The 19,832-nt window shown below is 36.2% G+C and overlaps 1 protein-coding gene across 1 annotated transcript in view; it reads right to left on the bottom strand.

The window, feature by feature from the left end:
* SNTG2 (syntrophin gamma 2) overlaps window positions 1-19,832 on the bottom strand; it is a 178,837-nt gene that overhangs the window by 114,173 nt on the left and 44,832 nt on the right. The window contains exon 6 of the mRNA XM_087946003.1: window positions 4,998-5,085. Coding sequence (XP_087802129.1) covers window positions 4,998-5,085 — 88 coding nt within the window. The remainder of the gene's footprint in view (window positions 1-4,997; window positions 5,086-19,832) is intronic.

Raw genomic sequence — 19,832 nt, 5'->3', positions numbered from 1 at the left:
TGCGACGAAAGGCCCGGCTCACCCTTCCAGGCGGTTCCATCGACGAGGCAGAGAGCAACACAGAACCCGACCGAACCGGCCGGGAACCAAGCACCAACTAACCTGCGCAGGTCAAGTAGGCAAGTACGAAGCCCCGCCTACTTACGGGACTACGTTACGTAGGACCATACCAAGAGGGGAGGGGTGTTCTGTACAGTCATTAACATACTCGTAAATGCCGCGTGGTGATTGGACAAGACGCACGGCGAGCTGATTGGCCGAGCGAGCCGCAGTGATTGGCCCGCCGCGAATCTCCCGCGATTGGTGGAAACTAATCGCGGGAGATTCAAAGCGGTGTCATTGGCCGCGGCCGCCGCGGCCAAAGCATAAAAGCCGCCGCTTTTCCCTTTTCGAGCCGAGCCGATCTCGGAGCAAATAAAGAGCTGAAACTAAGTCATGGGCTCCAAGTCTTTCTTCCACAACGGACACGACAATTTCTATCCTCTGTCTTTTTATAGACAGAAGCTGGTGCAACCATTCAGGAAGAAATAAGTATTCAGTTTTATAGCCGTTTGTTATAAAGGTCAATTCTACACAGGGACTTCTTCTGATATTATTGCATGTCAGCAACTACATGATCAAAAAAGCACCTTCTACACTTTATTTTCATCTGTTACTGATTCATTTTTCCTTTATCTTTAATATTTCTTTTTATTTATTTTGCCAAATAAACGAACCACCCTAAGGTCTCAGCAAATGTAGCAAGACAGTAGGTTCAAACTCATTCAGGAGCTTGTAGCTAAAAAGGCAATAACAGTCAGCACTTCAACAGAATATCCCATCTTTTGCAGGCCTCCAACTTTAATAATAAAGTTACTGGACAAATTGCAACTAGAGTACTAGAAGTTAATGGACTGAATACTAAATGTTATTGGATAAATTACAACTGGGATACATTCTTTGACAACCGTTTTGAGAAAAGAGGACAATAGTGACACCGTACTGAAAATTCAGGCCAGAGGATTTGTTTTGGAGACTTATTCAGAGAAGTAAAAGGATAATAGATTTCTAATTGCACTGCCATTCTCACAATTGGATTAAAAAAATATTCTGAAGGGGCTTTGTGAGAATTGCAGCATTTACTTAATTCTGTACAATTGGAACTAAATCTATTTGTTTTTAAACTCAGATAAGGGGTCTATTAAAATCAAGCAACCTCAAACAAATATATGATATATATCCAGTATATTGCAATTGAAGAACTATTTCTAAAGCTTTTCATACAATACTGACAAAATGGTCTGTCTGACATTAATAATGATGCTTATGATGGAACCTTTCCCAAGAGGCTACTTTTAATTCCTTACAATTAAATTCAGAATTTATGCATAGCTGTTTACAACTAAAGAGAGAGAAAATACTGAAATACTGTTCATCCTTCACTCTTTTTATAATTCTTCCTGTATTTTGAAAAGAAACATAATTAGCTTTAAAAGCTTCCGGTACAAATCAAGTTTCATAACGTTTTAGCAATTTAATAGCAATTTTTACCCCACTTTAATGGGTTATGTTTCTTGGGATATAATGATTAAAAATGAATTTGATGCAAAGATTATATAGAGACCAAAGTACCATTGCATTCAAAAGCAAAGTTCCATGGCAATCAAAAGTATACATAAGATGATTCACAATTACAGCATTATAAAAGTTAAAATCTTGATTCTCATGAAGCTATCACATACGGTTCTGGGATAGACAATGCAACAGGCTGAGCATCTTTGAGATTGCTAAAGATATAGATTCTGCCCATCAAATTTAAGAGCACAGAAGATGAGTTTGTTTATTTGCTTATTTATTTATTGGACATATATGGCCACCTATCTCCATATGAGACTCTAGGCTGCTAACAACAAAAATGCCTTCTAATCACCTGTAGGTATTGAAAGATGGTGACAGGAGGAACCCCCAGAGTAAAGAGTCTCTGTGAGAGCTCCCTTCTTCTGGAACAGCTTGTCTCTCAAGCAAGGGAGTAGGTCCAACTTTCCAGGCCTTCCAGAAGCTCATTAAAAATCTGGCAGGAATGTTATCTTTAGTTTTCCAAGGATTAATTATAATTTAACTGTCAAAGTAAACCATATTTGTTGTATTGTACAATATTACCAAAGAAGTAGTGCAAGATTGGAAAATAATTGTGGACACACAGAGCCTATAGAATTGCCAAAGTCAGGGACGATTGAACATCATCATCACAGTACTGTTCATTTTTACTGCTGCATTGGCTGCAGCTGTTAATTTTTTTTTATATGTTTAAAGTTGGTTGACTGAAATGGTTTATAAATGTATAGATAATTCTCTATGGTGAAATCCAAACCTCGCAACAATCATGAGGCAGCATTTTCTTCCAAGGTTACGTGGAAAACCCATTATAAAGATAATTTCAAGAAACATGGCATAAGTTACCAAAATGGATCTATTATGGCATAAGTTCACATGGTACATAATTCACATAGTTAACCAGAATATATTTTGGTCCAGACATTGCAAAAAGTATTTGGGAAGCACTGAATAGAAGCTGCTCACATATATCTATATACAATGTGTGTGTGTGTGTGTGTGTGTGTGTGTGTGTGTGTGTGTGTGTGATATTATATATGTGTGTGTGTATCCTATAAATAAATATTCTACATTTACAATATCGCAAGTATATTTGGAGACATTGGGCAAGAGATAGTGATTACATATACAATATATTTTAAGAATATTGCACATGAAAGTAATTTTCATTTTTTTTTTGAAAAAAATTACCATTATGCTAAATTGGGCAGACTGATGACAAAATAAAAATAAAACTGAAACAGAGTAGGTACACCTCCTGCCTCTCCTTCAGCCTCCCTCAATTCTCCCAAATTTGTTCTAGAATATTAAGAGGGATGCAATTATGATAATGCACAGTATATAAAAAGTTGAAAATTTTCTGTTGCTTCTTGTTATATTTCTTAGTGGCGAGTTTCTCTTACGATACATAGCTTTTCAGTAATTAATATTTCTCCCCTTATTTTTGTATGTGTGTGCATGTATATGTGTTATTTAGAAAACAGGGCATGTATTGATCTATTGTCTTCTTCTTTAAAATAGTGCTCAGAGTGGACAGCAGTGTCTAAGTTTGCCTTTTGACTGACTAGGAACAATTCTGTCCAACATAGATCCTAGATATACCCATTGGGCAGGGGGAGAGGTCTACTTCCAATTCTCAAGGTCACACTGTCAAAATTGGTAGGTCATCTGAATAGCCTGCTTAGTCACTAAAATTGTCAGAATTTTATATTTCTTCTCTGATGCTTTCTGAACCTGTCTCTTTCTCAAGCATCAGGTCTAAGACAAAATACGAACATCCAAGAGCATATTTGCAATATATTCATGCCATGACAAAGCTATATGACACAATGAAAAAAGTGGATGCTCCACACCCTAACCCTCACTCTTAAAAATAGAGTAACCTCCAAATCCTGGCCAAGGATATTCATTTTCCCCCATCCTCATTTCAGAGGGCAACTGCTACTACAGACAGGGCATGTTTTCAGGGTTCCAATAAATGGCATTGCTGCCAAATAAAATTGGTTTGGCAGTTACTATGGGAGAAAGTAAATACCTCAAGTAACCAGGCCCTGTGTCATGGGTCTTTCTAGGTAACAAGCAGTACCTTGAATCCAAGATACCAATATCAACTGGAATTTGTTAAAATATATCTTTTAATTTCAAAAACGGGAAACTACCAGATTAAGTAACATGTCAGTTATTTCCAAGAATGTCTAATTTCTAAATGGGCAGTTACAGCCTAGTCTTAGAGGAGAAAAAACAAATCATGTTATATGGGCATAGTAAGGAATGTCCTATGGTAAGAGTTGCCTATTTGCTTAAAATTCTCATAGTATGAGCTAATTGACAAGTGGCCTGGCTTAGTTTAGGTTATGGTAAACTTGAACATCACAAGCTTTTGCTGATGAAACTGCATGCCTATATACAGTATAGGCAAGAAAAACTAAACTCACAGGTATAGACTAGGTGGTACCTGGCTCAAATGTAGCACCTGTGACAGGGAACTAGGTGTCCTAATAGACTGTCACTTAGGTATGAATCTGAAGTTTGCTGCAGCTGCCAAAAAAAAACCCTAATGCAGTCTTAGGTTGCATCAATACAGGGATAATGTCAACATCACCTGAAGTGATAGTACTGCTTTATGCTGCATTGGTGAGACCACATTGGGAACACTACACCCAGTTCTGGTCACCAGAAAAAAAAAGATTTTGATGTTGGTTCATGTATACCAACTAAAATATGTCTGTATATGTTGGTTATGCAGGTACTTCTTGACTTACAAAAGTTCATTTAGTGACATTCAAAGTTACAGCAGTACTGAAAAAGTGACATCGCCATTTTTCGCAGTTACAACCTTTTCAGCATCCCTATGGTCATGTGATCAAAATTCAGACCCTTGACAATTGATTCATATTTAGGACAGTTGCAGTGTCCTGGGATCATGTGATCACCTTTTGAGACCTTCTGACAAACAAAGACAATGCGGAAGCCAGATCCATTTAACAACCAGGTTACTAACTTAACAACTGCAGTGATTTACTTAAGAACTGTGGCAAGAAAGGTTGTAAAATGGGGCAAAATCCACTTAACAAATATGTCTCACTTAACAACTTAAGAAATTTTGGGCTCAATTGTAGTCGTAAGTCGAGAACTACCTGTGCAGAATACCAGTCCAGGGAATCAGTTTAGATGTGCTATGCCAGCCACAGCCTAGTCAGTTGGGAGCTTACAAATTGCTATAAACAAATAAAGAAATATGAAAGGGGCAAAGATAAATTTTAAATAATACAGCATTTTGATCTACAAGCTTTCCTTAAATAAAGTACTCGTGAAAGATGCATTAGGTATGAAGAACTGTCTATTTGTTATGAGAAATATTGCACCAGAAAACATTTTATAAATATCTGTTAATTCCGCCTTACCCAATGGGAGCTTTAGAAATGATGGTGCTTCCCTGAGGTATTGAACGGTGATGGCAACTTCATCGCCAGCATTTCGCAGTAGTTGCACCTGTCAGTGTGATAAATAACAGCTACTTTATACCAAAGAACCAGCCGCAGAGAGCAAAACAATCTACATCAAAAAGCTGCATCTAGATGTGTCAGAAATTCAATATTCAACTTTATTACTGGAACGAAGATTATCTTGAGGATCAAACCACAACAATTATAAAACTTAACTATATCTACTACCAAGAAAGAGATGAAAAATTAACAATGTGAAAAACATTCTTAGTTCCTGCACAGCAAAAAAAACCAAATGCAATGCTTCAAAACCATTTCTTATGTAACAGAAGACAATCTAGCTAAAGGAAAATGCTTTAATTTCAGTGTGGGATTGAACTAATCTAGATGTATGCTTATATTTTTAAAATCCCAAATTTATGAGATTTAAAAATTCTCCACTATGGTTAGATTATTAAATTCTGGCAGAATCTACAGTATGCTTCTGGCTGCATGCAAAGAATATAAGAATGCTGAGTTACAGTTTCCTATGCTATTTCCTATTCCTAGAAATTTAACATTTGGGAACAAATAATATTAATATATATTAAATATTAATGGTTTGCCAATCATTTCAATAGTAACCTGACAGAGACACATTTGCAGTGAGGTAAAATCAAACCCAGTTTGATTTCACATTAAATTATAGAGAAGTAAAAATAGTAAATACCCAAGTAGAAGATTCTTAAGAAGCTACTTTATACCAAGTGTGTGTGCATGTGTGCGTGTATGTGTGTGTATGTGCGTGTATGTGTGTGTATGTTCCCCCTCCCATCTATACTTAATCCTTTATTTAAAAATAAAATTTCACTTTGAATTACTGGTTAGTAGCAAAAACAATGAGCACTTATGATGATATTTATAATATGACTAGTAGTCCCATTCAATTGGCAGCAAGTGCTAGCCAAGTATCCTCACTTAATCACACAGAGTATGCTACTGCAAAATGTATTGTATCCTTACAGAAGGAACTTCTTTTTTTATTAGTGAAAAGTCCCAGTTAACATATCAGACCAAACTTGATAACCTATCTTATTACTGCTCAACCAACTGTTAAAAGCAATGATCAGATTTCAGATTTGCCTTTAAAATATGGGTAATCCAGGCATATTCATGTCTATAACTCTGTCTCTTAAGTATTTCAACTGACTATGTGTTACACTTCTTAAAAGAACATCCAGATTTAGATCCAGGATAGTTACCTTGAAGTTCTTAAAATCTTTTCTGACTATAATTGCCTGAATCCCTACATATATATTGAAATATTAGCTTCTTTTTGGAAGTTGCCTAGTATCTGGTATGATTGTTGTCCTGCAAAATGTTGTCATTTAATTAAAAAAAAACCAAGCATAAATGGGGCTTCTGGATAAAGACATTTGATGTATTTCCTAATATAAGGGCTCTTTTTCTCAAGACAGAGAGTACAAAACACACATTAAGCTAGGCAATGATGGCAACCTGTGTTACTGGAAATGAAAATGTCAGTGTAATATAAACTATGAGACAGTACAATTATGGGGAATGGCCCCAGGTAGACCATCTGTAAGATCTATATTTCTACAAAAAGAAAGAGGGATTCATAAAAAATGCAAACCCACAAAAAGAGTTAAAATGAAATAAAACTGGCATTTGAATACATATATATGGACAAAGACCATCTGGGAAAACTATCATTATATCATCAAATAAACTAGTGTGGAAAAACTGGTAATTCAATAGAATCCCAGTGCATTGATTTATCCCTTTATAGCAAGATAGGATAGGATAGGATAGAACAGAATATAATTATTTATTGGCCAAGTGTGACCAGACACACAAGAAATTTGTCCCTGGTACATAAGCTCACAGTGTACATATAAACAGCAAATAATAGGTCATAGGTCATAATCATAGTTTCAATCATTAATCATAATTACAAACAACAATGGATAAATCATAAGAAATCAATAGAAGATAGTAGAAAAGATGAGATGAGAAATGAGACAGTGCTGTGGGAATTAAGTGTTCATTAGAGTGATGGCATGTGGGGGGGAAATATCTTTATGTCTGGTTGTTTTGGCATACAATGCTCTATAGCGGCATCCTGAGAGGAGAAGTTGAAACAGATTATGTCCAGGATGTGAGAATTCTGTAGATATTTTTTCAGCCTTCTTTCTGGTTCTTAAAGTATACAGATTTTCAATGGAGGCAGGCTGGTTGCAACTGTTTTTTCTGCTGTCCTAACTATCTATTGAAGTATGTATCTGTCATGTTTGGTTGCTGTGGCAAACCAGAAAGTTATTGTGATACAAATGACAGACTCAATAATTTCTCTGTAGAACTGTATCAGCAGATCCTTGGGCAATCGGAGGTTTCTGAGTTGAGGCAGGAAGAAAATTATTTGTTGTGTCTTTTTAATGATGGTTCTAATGTTATGTGTCCATTTCAAGTCCTTGGAGATAATAGAAGTTCTGAAGGTCTCTACTATTAATCCTGTGTTACCTAATATTGTAAGAGGTTGTAGAATAGGAGAGCTTCCTCTAAAATCTATTTTCATCTCTACAGTTTTAAGAATGTTCAGCTCCAGATTGTTCCAGCTGTACCACAGGGCCAGTTGAACTACCTCTTGTCTATATGCAGACTCATTGTCTTGAATGACACCAATGATGACTGTTGTATCATCTGCAAACTTCACTACTTTAACAGAGGGATCCTTTGAAATGCAGCCTTTAGTACTGTATATATAGAGAAGAGTAATGGAGACAGCACATAGTTCTGTGCTAATTGAATGGGTGTTCAATGTGATTTTCCCTCGCTTCATCTGCTATTTCCTAATCATTAGAAAGCTTATGATCTATATACAAATGTGGTCAGGTACAGCTAGCTGAATCAGTTTAGAGATGAGAATTTCAGGAATGATGGTGTTGTATGCTGAACTAATAATGTAATATTTTTTATTATATTGATTGAAAATTAAGTATCACCATGACTCTTTTCTGAATATTGCTATCTACAGTATATTGCTTCTTCAATTTGACTAGTTGATGGTCGAGTTGTTCATGTTAATTTCAACCCCACAAAGCCAGGAAATCAGTAGCTAAGAACAGCATCTCAGTAATAATGTTATGAAATGTAACATCTGCAAAGCACAATTTCCCACCCCCTGCCTATGGCAACTTGGGAGCAGGTCATGGAAATTTCATGAGTTGACAACATAAAGGACTCAAACTTTACTACACAATATGAAGATCCTCATTACTTTTACCCATCTTATTCAAATGCAGGTTTTGACAAACAAAAAAATGTGTTGCATAGTGTAAGTGCACACGGTTTAGGATGTTGTTTGAGATCATGTGAATTTTTTATTTCTATTGGCAGGTCTTCATTTTGGACAAAGAGGAAGTTTGAGGGAAAGTTATACTTGAAAAAGAACCGTGTTGTTACTGTATTTGTAATTTGGCCTTCTACTCAATATTTGCTTTCTACAAGTCAACCTATGAGATAAATTTAATTAAAATAGGTTTGTTTATTTCTTTGTGGAAAAGTCTTCTGTTTTTATGAACCACCTTTGACTTCAAAATTATATTTTTTTCAACAATTTCATTAAATATTATATTATATAAATGAAATTACAAAAGATACATTAAAGAAAAATTGAAAAAAAAACCATTTTATTTAAAATAATAAAAAAGTGCAGAAAAACTGAGAAAAAGATAAAACAATGAAAATAGAAAAATAGTAAAAGGAAACCTGCCCTTCATCCCCAGCAAGTATAGTTAAGATTAAAAACTTATCACTACATCCTAAAATAAATGCATTACACTACTTAGGCACTTCTGAGCTACAAACCTTTGCCCATATGAACCAACCTGCCTGCAAACTCAACTTAGAAGGTGCCAGAGGTTGGTAAAAGGTGAGTTGTTTGGACTTGCAAATAAAACACATTTACAAACAGCAACTCAGAATAAATTTGTTCCTAAGTAGAACACTGTCTATAAAATCAAACAACTGTTCATTCCTTACTTTCCCCCGGTTTCTATGAACCCATCTTTAAAACCTCACCTCTTCCAAATAAACAGTAAAAGGTAGGGGTTATCAAAAATGACAATATAAGTATGACAAATTGTATCTTACACCCAATCTAAATCCAACCTTTATCTCCCCCCCCTTTCCTCTCTTTAAATAATACAAATTCAATTCCACTAAAAAAAAAAAAAGCATTAATAGAAACAGCCATTTTCATCGAATACCAATCCCAATCCCGCCAAGATAACAATTCATAACAACCTTGGTCAAATAAATTAATTTTTTTTCTAATTTCTGCATACAGTCTATTACCATGTATTTCTATCATAGCTAATTCCCTTTGCAACATAGATATTCTGAGAATACTGACAATATTCCAGCTTCAGAGTGAAATTGACTTAGCCTTTCATAATTTGATAAATTGCCAAAAATTTTAGTGGATCGTTAAACTGTAATGGCTATTTCATTGAACTTGACGGGTTAAAGAAATATTGTTTTCTTTGCAAATCTGAATAATTAGATAGCAGTATAGAAATATGTGAAGTGCTTGTCTAAAAATGGAACAGAGAAAAAGTAAATATATCTATTTTCAGCATTTTTAAACTTGCTGTATGTGAAGCAAATTGTACTAGATTAGTTTATAAATTGACATAAAGGATGCCAAGTTATAAGCTCAAGGGATATGTTTCTTCTAAGAAAGATGACTTTGAGGCTGCTGGGAATTTGTTATTTGTGATAAGGAGTTGTCTTAACTAAAGGAATATTAGTATGCCTGAACATTCTTTTACCTGTGAGGAGAGGAATTTGCTACTGATTTGTTGAATCATTTTGATATCTGTTTTGGTCAATTCTTTATTTGCAAAAAGTACAAAAATTTACAAAAAGTATTTTATTTTTCCATGATTCACTTGGACACGTCTTTTGTATTCTGTGCAAGAAAAAGATTAAATAATTGTACATTCTTCTGGTATTTTCCAAGGAAAAGGTCATTGATTTAATTGGATAATTCCTTTGGATATAGATGGATTTCACCTGGATCAGGACCTCTACATCTAATTTAAAAGGGAGGGGGCATGCAGCGCTACAAGGGAAAAGATACTTTAACACAGAACATTTGGGCAACTCCTTAAGCCAATTGTGCCTTGATACTTGTGCAACTGCACAATCCTGGGAAAAGACATACCTGCTTTAAGTTGTTGCCTATAGATACAGTATGATACAGTACACTTAATTCAGTAGTGGGATTAAAAAAATTTTTTACTACCAGTTCTGTGGGCTTGGTGGGCATGGCAGGGGAAGGATATTGTTGGTTCTCGGAATTACTCAAAATTTCCTCTACCGGTTCTCCAGAACTGGTCAGAACCTGCTGAATACCACCTCTGACTTAATTCACTTATTTGTGCATTCTGAACCATCTATTACAAATAATTTATCCTTCCTTCATCCCCCCTCCCTTTTCCAATCTATTTATATCATATGTATTGTCTGTTACATTCTATATTTTTCAAAAGGTCTGTTCTCTTATCTGTTTAGCACAATAGGAATGACATGGCATTTTCAGCGATATAAGGAATTTAAATGTTTAATTCTACAAAGATTCCTTCTGTTCAATATCAAGTATAAACAGAGGGACATGGAATGCACATGGGATGAAGAAAATAAGGAACACTTATTTCACATAACATTGAATAAATTGGATGGTGCATTAAAACAATTCAGGTTTTTTTGGGGGACAATTAACTCTAAATAGTATGGGAATTATAAGACAGTCAATTCGTTTATAAATGATTAAAGTAAAGGTTAAAAATTGCTGGTAGAGGTATGTTTAATGAAAAAGATATTTATTTTCTAACCTTTCCAGACTGACAAATGTGGCTTTCTGAACTTCATTAATATCCATTTTAAAGATGGAATGAATTGATATTTTCTCTCTAGGCCATCAACATCACCTAATCACTTTGCCCCTCTCTTTGCTAATGTTATGGTAATGAAGCCTTCAAATCTGCATCTGAAGCTTTTTAAGTTTCTGGGGGAAATAGTGTAATTGAAAGTACAGCTCTCAAGCTCTTTTGTGAATAACCAAGCAAAAAAAATAAAAATTCACATTAGTATGCTGTAGCAACAAGTTATAATTTTATGGTAAATCATGCCACTAATTATAATTTAATCAGATAGCACAGAATAATTCATTAATTTAAAAACATCATTTACAACTTTTTGCTCAGTATTAGTAATTTATGTCATGATAATAAAGCACAATTTCAAATTAGTCAGTCTTGGTAAAAGCAGATCCATACATGATATTTTAGATATCCGTATGGCCGTTGACATTTCATTGTTGGTATTTACTTCAAATGAATAACTTTAGGCTGACCTCAGCCCTTTCAGGAAGGCCAGGTCAGGTAACAAGACTCTGCAAGGACTACAGAAACTCCATTTTATTGTTAAGAAATGTAATAACAGAATCTTGAAAGCTTGATAAAGATTCAATCTTCCCTTCTTATCCCCAAGAGGATCAAGGCAGGGCAATCTTGAGTTCCTTTCTCACCCTGTCATTTCTTTCAGCAAGCTGGTTTTACATAATTTTTTGAATTTCTTCTTCAAGGTAATTCCCATAATCCTCTACAGATGATTTGAATGATGTATCCAATCAGTACTAAGTTTTATATGATACGCATACAAAATCATTTCAAAGAGCAGGGTTGTTAAACTCGTGGCTCACGGATCAGATGCATCACATGCTGACCACACCCATGCCCAGTTTAGTGAAGGGCAAAAAGTCACGATATGTCACATGATTCCATCATGATGATGCAAGTTTGACACCCCTGTCATACAGCATCCATAATCATAAATGAAACAAACAAAATGTTAAATGTTATTATATTTATGTAGTTACTTACCAAGCCCATCTAAATTATATTAAAGTAACCAAAATATCTTTACAATCCCCCAGGCACTTTTGAGCACTCCTAATGTTTGGAAATTGAAAATTGAAAAATTTGACACATCTTAACAGGGAAATGGCTATTGTTGATAAACTGGTAGACTGATTTACCATGACTAAAAAATATCTGTTAACAATGAGACTGTGAACTTAATAGGATTATCTCTTCTCAATTCCCCTACTTCCAAAGATAATATGTGTTTACATTAAATGTTTAATTATTTATTTATCATATTTAAGAACTGCCCATCTCCCTCACAGACAGACTCTGGGCAATTTACAATAAAATATTAGAAAGCATAAAAACAGTATATAAAATTTAACAATATCAAGAAAAATGTGCATTAAAAAAGACTACCATATATACAAATATTATCCCCAGTTAAATGCTGATTAATATATTATAACAATATTAGTTTCTCACCCCTTGCAAAACAGGCCCAAAGAATTTTAAATTACTTTGAAATAGCAATAAAACATTGATATCATTTATAAAAGGAGTGGTGCCAAAGCATTCCATCAACTCTACATACACTACTTCATTCCCATCATAGCAACAGCACTTAGATTTATATACCGCTTCACAGTGCTTTACAGCCCTCTCTAAGCGGTTTACAGAGTCAGCATATTGCTCCCAACAATCTGGTTTAGAAGGATGTAAGACTGAGTCAGCCTTGAGCCCCATCAGAATTGAACTTCAAACTGTGGGCAGCCGGCTGTCAGTAGCCTGAAACACTGCATTCTAACCGCTGAGCCACCATGGCTCATAATATAGCCCAATGCTTATGGGGAAGCTTATTGAATTTGGTGAGATGGGCAGATAACCTCTTTTATGGGTCACTAATAGTTTAGTCAATCGAGGAATTGTCTATTCAGCTTAATTTTGGGAATTTACAGTATTGTCATTAGAGCAATTATATCCTACCCTAAAAGGCATTCAAACTGTGTGGTTCTGCCTTTTATGAACAGCCATCAGCAGGAAAGAACAATAAATATCTTGCAGCTATAAAACCTTGGTTAAATAATCATGAAAGCTGTGGAAAAAATGTGGACGGCTAGGATGTTTCTATAAAATCAGACAAATGCAGGCAATGGTATTTCCTCTGACATTCTATGGAAGTGAAAGTTGAAGAGGCAGAATAGAAAAATTATGGACTCTTTTGAACTTTGATGCTAGGGAAAACACCTGAGAATAATATGGTCAGGAAAACAAGCAAGCAAACAGATCATGAAACAAATCAACCAGAGATTTCACTTGAAGCACAAATGACCAGACTTAAATTATCTTACTTCAGAAATATTATATGAATAGCTAGGCTTCTGAAGGAGGCTTTAATACTGGGAAAAGTAGAAAGAAAGAGAAGACAAACAGCAGCCAGATGGGTGGGTTTGGTTACAGTGGAGATGAGTGAACCATTTGCACACCTGAAGGACCAGGTTAGGAATAGATCATCATGTGATTGCTAAGAACCAACGGCAATTTGATGGGATATAATCAAATAATCACTGTTGGAAATGACTACAAACAAGGCAACATTCACAGCTTAAGGTATGCAAGTCTGCCATCTTTTCACTAACCTAAGAAAGTATAGAGTGTCAATATTATAAATGGACACCCAATCAATTATTTCTTTATAGTGCTACTATATATCCAGTATTCTAAGTGGTACTTCCCAAATGAATGTGTTTTCTATACATGGACGTTAGTAATGGCCAAACAATCTTATTCTTGCCAATGCAATATTCCAATTGATAAAGTCTGTATATCATTAGTCTTCAAAAAGAGTGGGGGAGGAGAGACAGATTTAAAAACAACAACAACTAGCAATACTAGGATGATTCTAAAGCAGATAATTAGCAATTATTTTGTAAATAAGCTGAATGAAATGCTGACTATGAGAAATCTTCATGGATTTGTCCCAAACAGATTAATCTTAGTTCTGCAGTGACAAATAAAAGCCAATCTCCATTATAGCTAAATGGGCAGATCATGTACAAAAAAAATGAAAGATACTAATGTAATATGTATGTCAAAAAAATTCTAATGGGGAAGAGATGAGTTACTTTTTAAAAGACCATAACAGAACAAAGCATCTTTATATGTGCAAAAATGTAAAGTTTAACCAAAAGCATACATTGAGGCTGTAAGAAATATATGAAAGTACATCCTCCAACTGAAAATAAAAATTAATAAATTTCTGTTTCTCTATCACTTCAAAAGAACACTATATTCAGAAATTCCTTACTCACTAAAACTGGACATTTGATTCATTTGATACCTTAGGATTTTAAAGTAGACTGATGAAGACTCACACAAATTTTATTCTGGGTATTGAAGTGGACACAGTACCTAGTTGGTTGGTAGCTAAGAAATATCAACAGCATCAACACTGTCTTTGTTATAAATGGTAATTTGTTGGATAATACCATAGTTCCTTTTTGTCAACTTTTGAGATAGTTTGTCCTCAAGCACCAACTAATAATGAAATTAATTAACCTCTGTTTTATAAAGGTTCCTTTTATTTCTTATTCTAAATCAAAAGGCAATAGCAATCACTTGCTAAGGATACTATTAACCAAAAGACTCCACAAAAAAATGAATGTGCTCTCATCATCCTGGTATGTCGCTTTCTGCAGAAAGTGCCAGCAGCATTTGGGGTAGTCTGAGAGCAGAGTGATTGGTAACACTAAAACAACAACAAAACAGCAAAGCAAAGAATGCTTTGCTATTAGTAACACAATTATACCCTTAAATGTTCTAAAAGGTGCATACACATCCATAGATAGAGATGATAAATAGAGATACTGCTGCAAGATGCATGCAGAATTTACAAGCTTGCTTGATCCTATTTCATAACCTGCAGCCTGGATTTAGAATGGAGTTAGCAAGCCAAAATGTGACAAAAATGTCTTTGATAGGAAACAAAATGCTATACAGTTTGAAAATAGGAGGGGAGATTGAATTGACAACAGCGTAAAAAGTTTGCATACTAAGCCAATGGCCATAGATTTTATATTTCTTTTTTGTCAGTTAGGGAATTTCAAAATGCTGCACCCTCATCTCCAATGGCTGTGATGCCAGGATACATTAGAAATTTTCTTGACCAAATGTCTTTTCTAAAAGGACTACAATACTCTTGTCAGAACAAAACTAGGTGGAAAGAAATTTCCAAAAAAGTAAAGGAATCATAGTTTCTGTTATATTTCAATACACACGGAATAAATTCCAAATGCTGGGTCTTTATTTTGCAAAAGAGATGTTGAAAAATATTGATAAGGATTAAACAACTCAGGCTATAAAATCCACCATGGATTTCAGTCAAAGCAAATATAGGGTCTGTCCAAAATGGATTCCATCAAAGCACAGATGGGCAGCAATGAATATTATCTGCCAATGTGTCTACTCAACAATGTGCACAAAGAAAAATAAATATGGAAAGAAGTATTGAAAAAAAGGTGTGCATATTTCTCTCTCTCTCTCTCACACACACACACAATTATATTCCCTTTTGGAACAAGCAACATTTTACAAAGCACTCAAGAGAGAGTAAGTATTAGTAAGCAAAAGAAATTGAAAGAGATAAGCCAAAAGAAAAAGAAATGTACCTGATTTAATTTACCACAATACCATTTATTGTATTTTTCCACCTTCGTATTCCTTCCTTCCATCACATCCATACCCACTTCATCAACTGCATTTTGTTTTCAAAACATCATTAATAAACTTAATTATCAACACAATCTATTCACTACCTTCTGAATCTCAACCTTCCTCCTTCTCTCAATCCTTATATTCTTATTTCATATGTTTGTCTTGCAATTTCTTGCTATTCCTTTTTTCCGTAAGATCAAACAAGCTCAATATGCATCTTTCTTTCACTTTTGATTACAATTCATGTTAATTCATCAACCATCATTTTCGATCACATCTTTTTGGGTTGTACTACACAAACTTAAATACTTCATTTCCACAGGAACTATCTTTTATGTTTCTTCTGACGCACCCAGCTCTCACTTTCCATGTAACAGTAGGAGCACCTACAATACATTTTTGTTTCCTTGACCAAACATTCATTCTCAGAAAAGACCACGAGACCCATGTTCTTTCAAGCAGCATTTGCATGTCTTAATGTTTCTCCAGCTATTTTCTCATCTTTTGAAATCTTTTTTCCAAGGTACAAACAATTAATCTCCTAACTTTTTTTTTCATCAGTTAAGTATAACTTAATATGCTTAATTCTTCCAATTACACACAACTAATTAGGAATTTATTTTCAGGTTTGTAGTTATGCTCCTTAACATTTAGTCATTTTATCTTCGAAATTAGAGCTTTCTATAAGCAATGATAATCATCCTATGAGTCTCTTACAGCATGGATGTATTAGTTGTAAGATTTGATCCATATATTTAGCTGATAATTATTTAACAGAATAGTAATAGCAATAGCACTTAAACTTTACAGTACTTTCTGAGCAATCTACAATGTCAGCAATGAACACTAAAACTACTTTTATTTAGTTTGGCTAGTATAAGAAAACCTTGAAAGTCTGATAGTGCTGTATGTACTCTTATACAGATCATCCTTAGGCTATGATTGCTCATTCAATGATTGTTCAAAGTTCTGACCGTGCTGAATGAGGGCAACTTATAACAGGTTCTTTGGGAGTTGCGGTGATCATGTGATTGTAATCCAAGCACCTGGGTGCCCAACTCAATAATAACATCTTCACAATGAGCCACCATCACATGATCACCATTTGTGATTTTCCTGAAAGCAAAATCAGCGGGGAGGCAGCAAGGAAGGTCGCAAGTTGTTCCCACTGCTTTTTCTCCCGAGGAGCCCTGCTATGAAGGACCTCATAGTCCACAGCCCTCCTCCATTCTGAACTCCATATGGCATAATTGTATAACTATCGTGCATAACTATTTTTTGTAGGAATCTATGCCTATGCACCACTGTAACTTATAAACATTTATATAGGCATTTTTCTTCTCTTTCTGCAGGTTAGGCTGCCAGCAATCTTCACTGGTATTTTTACCCCCAACCCCCCAATTGTTTTAAGAAGGAAATAATAAAAAAATGATTTTGCATTAATTGCTGATTTGGCTTTCCTTTCACAAAATCATTTGATTCAGTTCATAATAGAATAACGCTGTATATATTGTTTCAAATTTTAATCCTTGATAATAGTTACTGTAATCATTTTAAGTGCTGATAATGTGACTAAAATTATCATGAGTTGGGCATGACTTTTGTTCAGTTATTAAGTTTTTATCATGTCAAATGAAGTGATTTGTAGCAAAAAAAAGCTTTTTTTAAAAAGGATTTTTTTTTTAAAAAAAAACTTTCTTGCAATGTGATGCCATGCAGTGTTATTTGTTTTCTCTAAAGAAAAATGTTAATGGTTGCCATAGCAGAGATATTACAGAAATTATAGATAATGAACCAAAATAAATTCCTATTGAGAATTGCAAATATCACTTTCAAAAGGAAGTGACTCTGATATGAAATTGACATTCACATTGTTTTATTTTATAAATACATTTATTATTTATTTTATATATTTATTTATTTATCAAATTGATTTGCTGACTATCTTGCGGTTCAGGTGACTCTTATATTACTAAAAGAGTGGACGTACTTAAAATGAAAGTGTAACTACTGTATTTCAGCTAAGGATTGTGAAAGTATCATTTGAGAAGTGATTATTGTTAAGTTTGGAGAATAAGGAGACCAGACATCTGACCAGTGACTTCAACTCTTTAATAATAACAGGAATCAGAATGGAACAGAGCAATACTATGGGCAGCAGTAACCCTTTTATAGGGTTAGCTGCTGCCTTATTAACCAATGAAAATGTGCAACAGGTTCCAACTACTGACCAATAAGGACAGTCCCAAAAGTGGCCAATCAGGGACTGGTTCTGGCCCAATTCCAAGTTGTTGTATAAGGACCAATCAAGTGTGCAGGTTTTCAACCCCTAATTTGCATTTAGGTTATTCACTTTTATTGATTCACAACACCCCTCCCCCTTGGGTTCCGTTTGAGGGGAGCTGTGATAAAATCCTCAAGATAGGCAGGCCGTTTGGTCTGCCTGGATGATTTCCGAGGCTCCACCGGTTTTGTCCAATGTCCGGTTCCGTGGAGCGTTTGGATGACCATTGTTAAGTTCTATTTCGCTGCACGGCGATTCCGTGCTGCATTCACTGTGGTTGTCTCTGCTGCTGCGTGTTTCTTCGGGGTTTTGCAGTTCGTTTTCCCCCGTATTAAAGTTCCCTGAAAACATCAACTCCCTCCCGCTTCACGCCCGGTGCTTCGCTGGGCTGTAGGGCTCCCGTTGACCTGCTATTAGTTGTATCAAAGTCAATTCCTCGATACTCCCTCCCCTTGAGTTGTTGAACCGGGAAGTCATGGCCGCTGGGTGGTAATCTCGATCGGAGTTGGTCTATGTGGCGTTTCCACACCCTCCCATCGTCTGTTAGCAGGCGGTAAGATCTAGGCCCGGTGAGGTGGGTAACGGTTGCGGGTATCCATAACGGGTCGCCGGAAAAGTTTTTGGCAAAGATTAAATCGCCTACCTTAAATTCCCGGCATTTGCTGCTGGAGCCGAAAGGTTTTTCTGGTGCAAAGCGGGTGGAGCCGGTCAAGGTGCGATCGTATTTTCCGCCCCATAAGAAGTTCAGCGGGTGTTTTGTTGGTCACGCTGTGGGGCGTGATGTGCTGCAATAAGAGGATTCGATTGATTTTCTCGTCGATGTTGCCAAATTCCATTTTATGCAGGGTCTTTTTCACAAATTGTACCATGCGTTCTGCACGTCCATTCGCCGCAGGGTGCGCGGGCGAGGTCAGCGCATGGCGGATGCCCCGATCAGCCAGATATTGTTCAAAGGGCAGTGCAGTGAACTGCGGGCCGTTGTCCGAGACCAACACGTCCGGAAACCCGTGCGTGGCAATTAGTCTGTTTAATTTATTAATAACTGAGTCGGTTGTAGTTGTGTGCATTCGATGAATATCGAGCCAGTTAGAATAGGCGTCGACAGTAATCAGGAAAGTGTGACCTTTGGTAGGCCCCGCAAAGTCAATATGAATACGGGACCACGGTCCCCTCGGTGTTTCCCATTCGGTTGGGCTTGCTTTCGGTGGGCGTTGCTGACGTCCTGGCAACGTTGGCACGTAGCGACCCAGGCCTCGATTCTTTTGTCGATTCCCGGCCACCAAGCGTAGCTGCGTGCGAGTGATTTCATCCGCACAATGCCCGGATGTCCCTCATGCAATACTGCCAGCACAGTCTGTTGTAATTTGGCAGGGATTACAACTCGATCGCCCCACAAGATACAGCCTTTTTGGGAAAACAGCTCGGTTTGGCGGGCTTTGAAGGGCGCCCATTCAGGTGCAATTTGGTCCGTCGGCCACCCCCGTTCAACCCAGCGTAGTATGTGTTGCAGAACTGGGTCACGTTTCGTTTCAAAAGCAATGTCTCTAGCCGTCAAAGGTGGTGCCTGTAGAGTTTCAATCTGTAGTATTGAGAGGGTTGGGGCTGGATCCACAACAGCGTCTGGGAGCGGTGTTCTGCTCAATGCATCGGCGTGGAGAATCGATTTCCCTGGGCGGTGCTGCAAGGTGTAGTTGTAGGCCGCCAGGAATTCAGCCCAACGAGTCATTCTGGGGGACAATATATACGGGGTTGGTTTATTACCCGCAATGATCCCCAGTAGCGGTTTATGATCAGTGATTATTGTAAATGCACGGCCATAAACATATTCGTGAAATCTTTTAACTGCAGCAACAATAGCTAAAGCTT

Source organism: Notechis scutatus, chromosome 1 (genome assembly GCF_049901735.1).
Source record: "Notechis scutatus isolate UNSWTSFEM ecotype Mainland chromosome 1, rNotScu1.2, whole genome shotgun sequence".
NCBI classification, from domain to species: domain Eukaryota; kingdom Metazoa; phylum Chordata; class Lepidosauria; order Squamata; family Elapidae; genus Notechis; species Notechis scutatus.
This window is presented reverse-complemented; position numbering and strand designations above follow the sequence as displayed.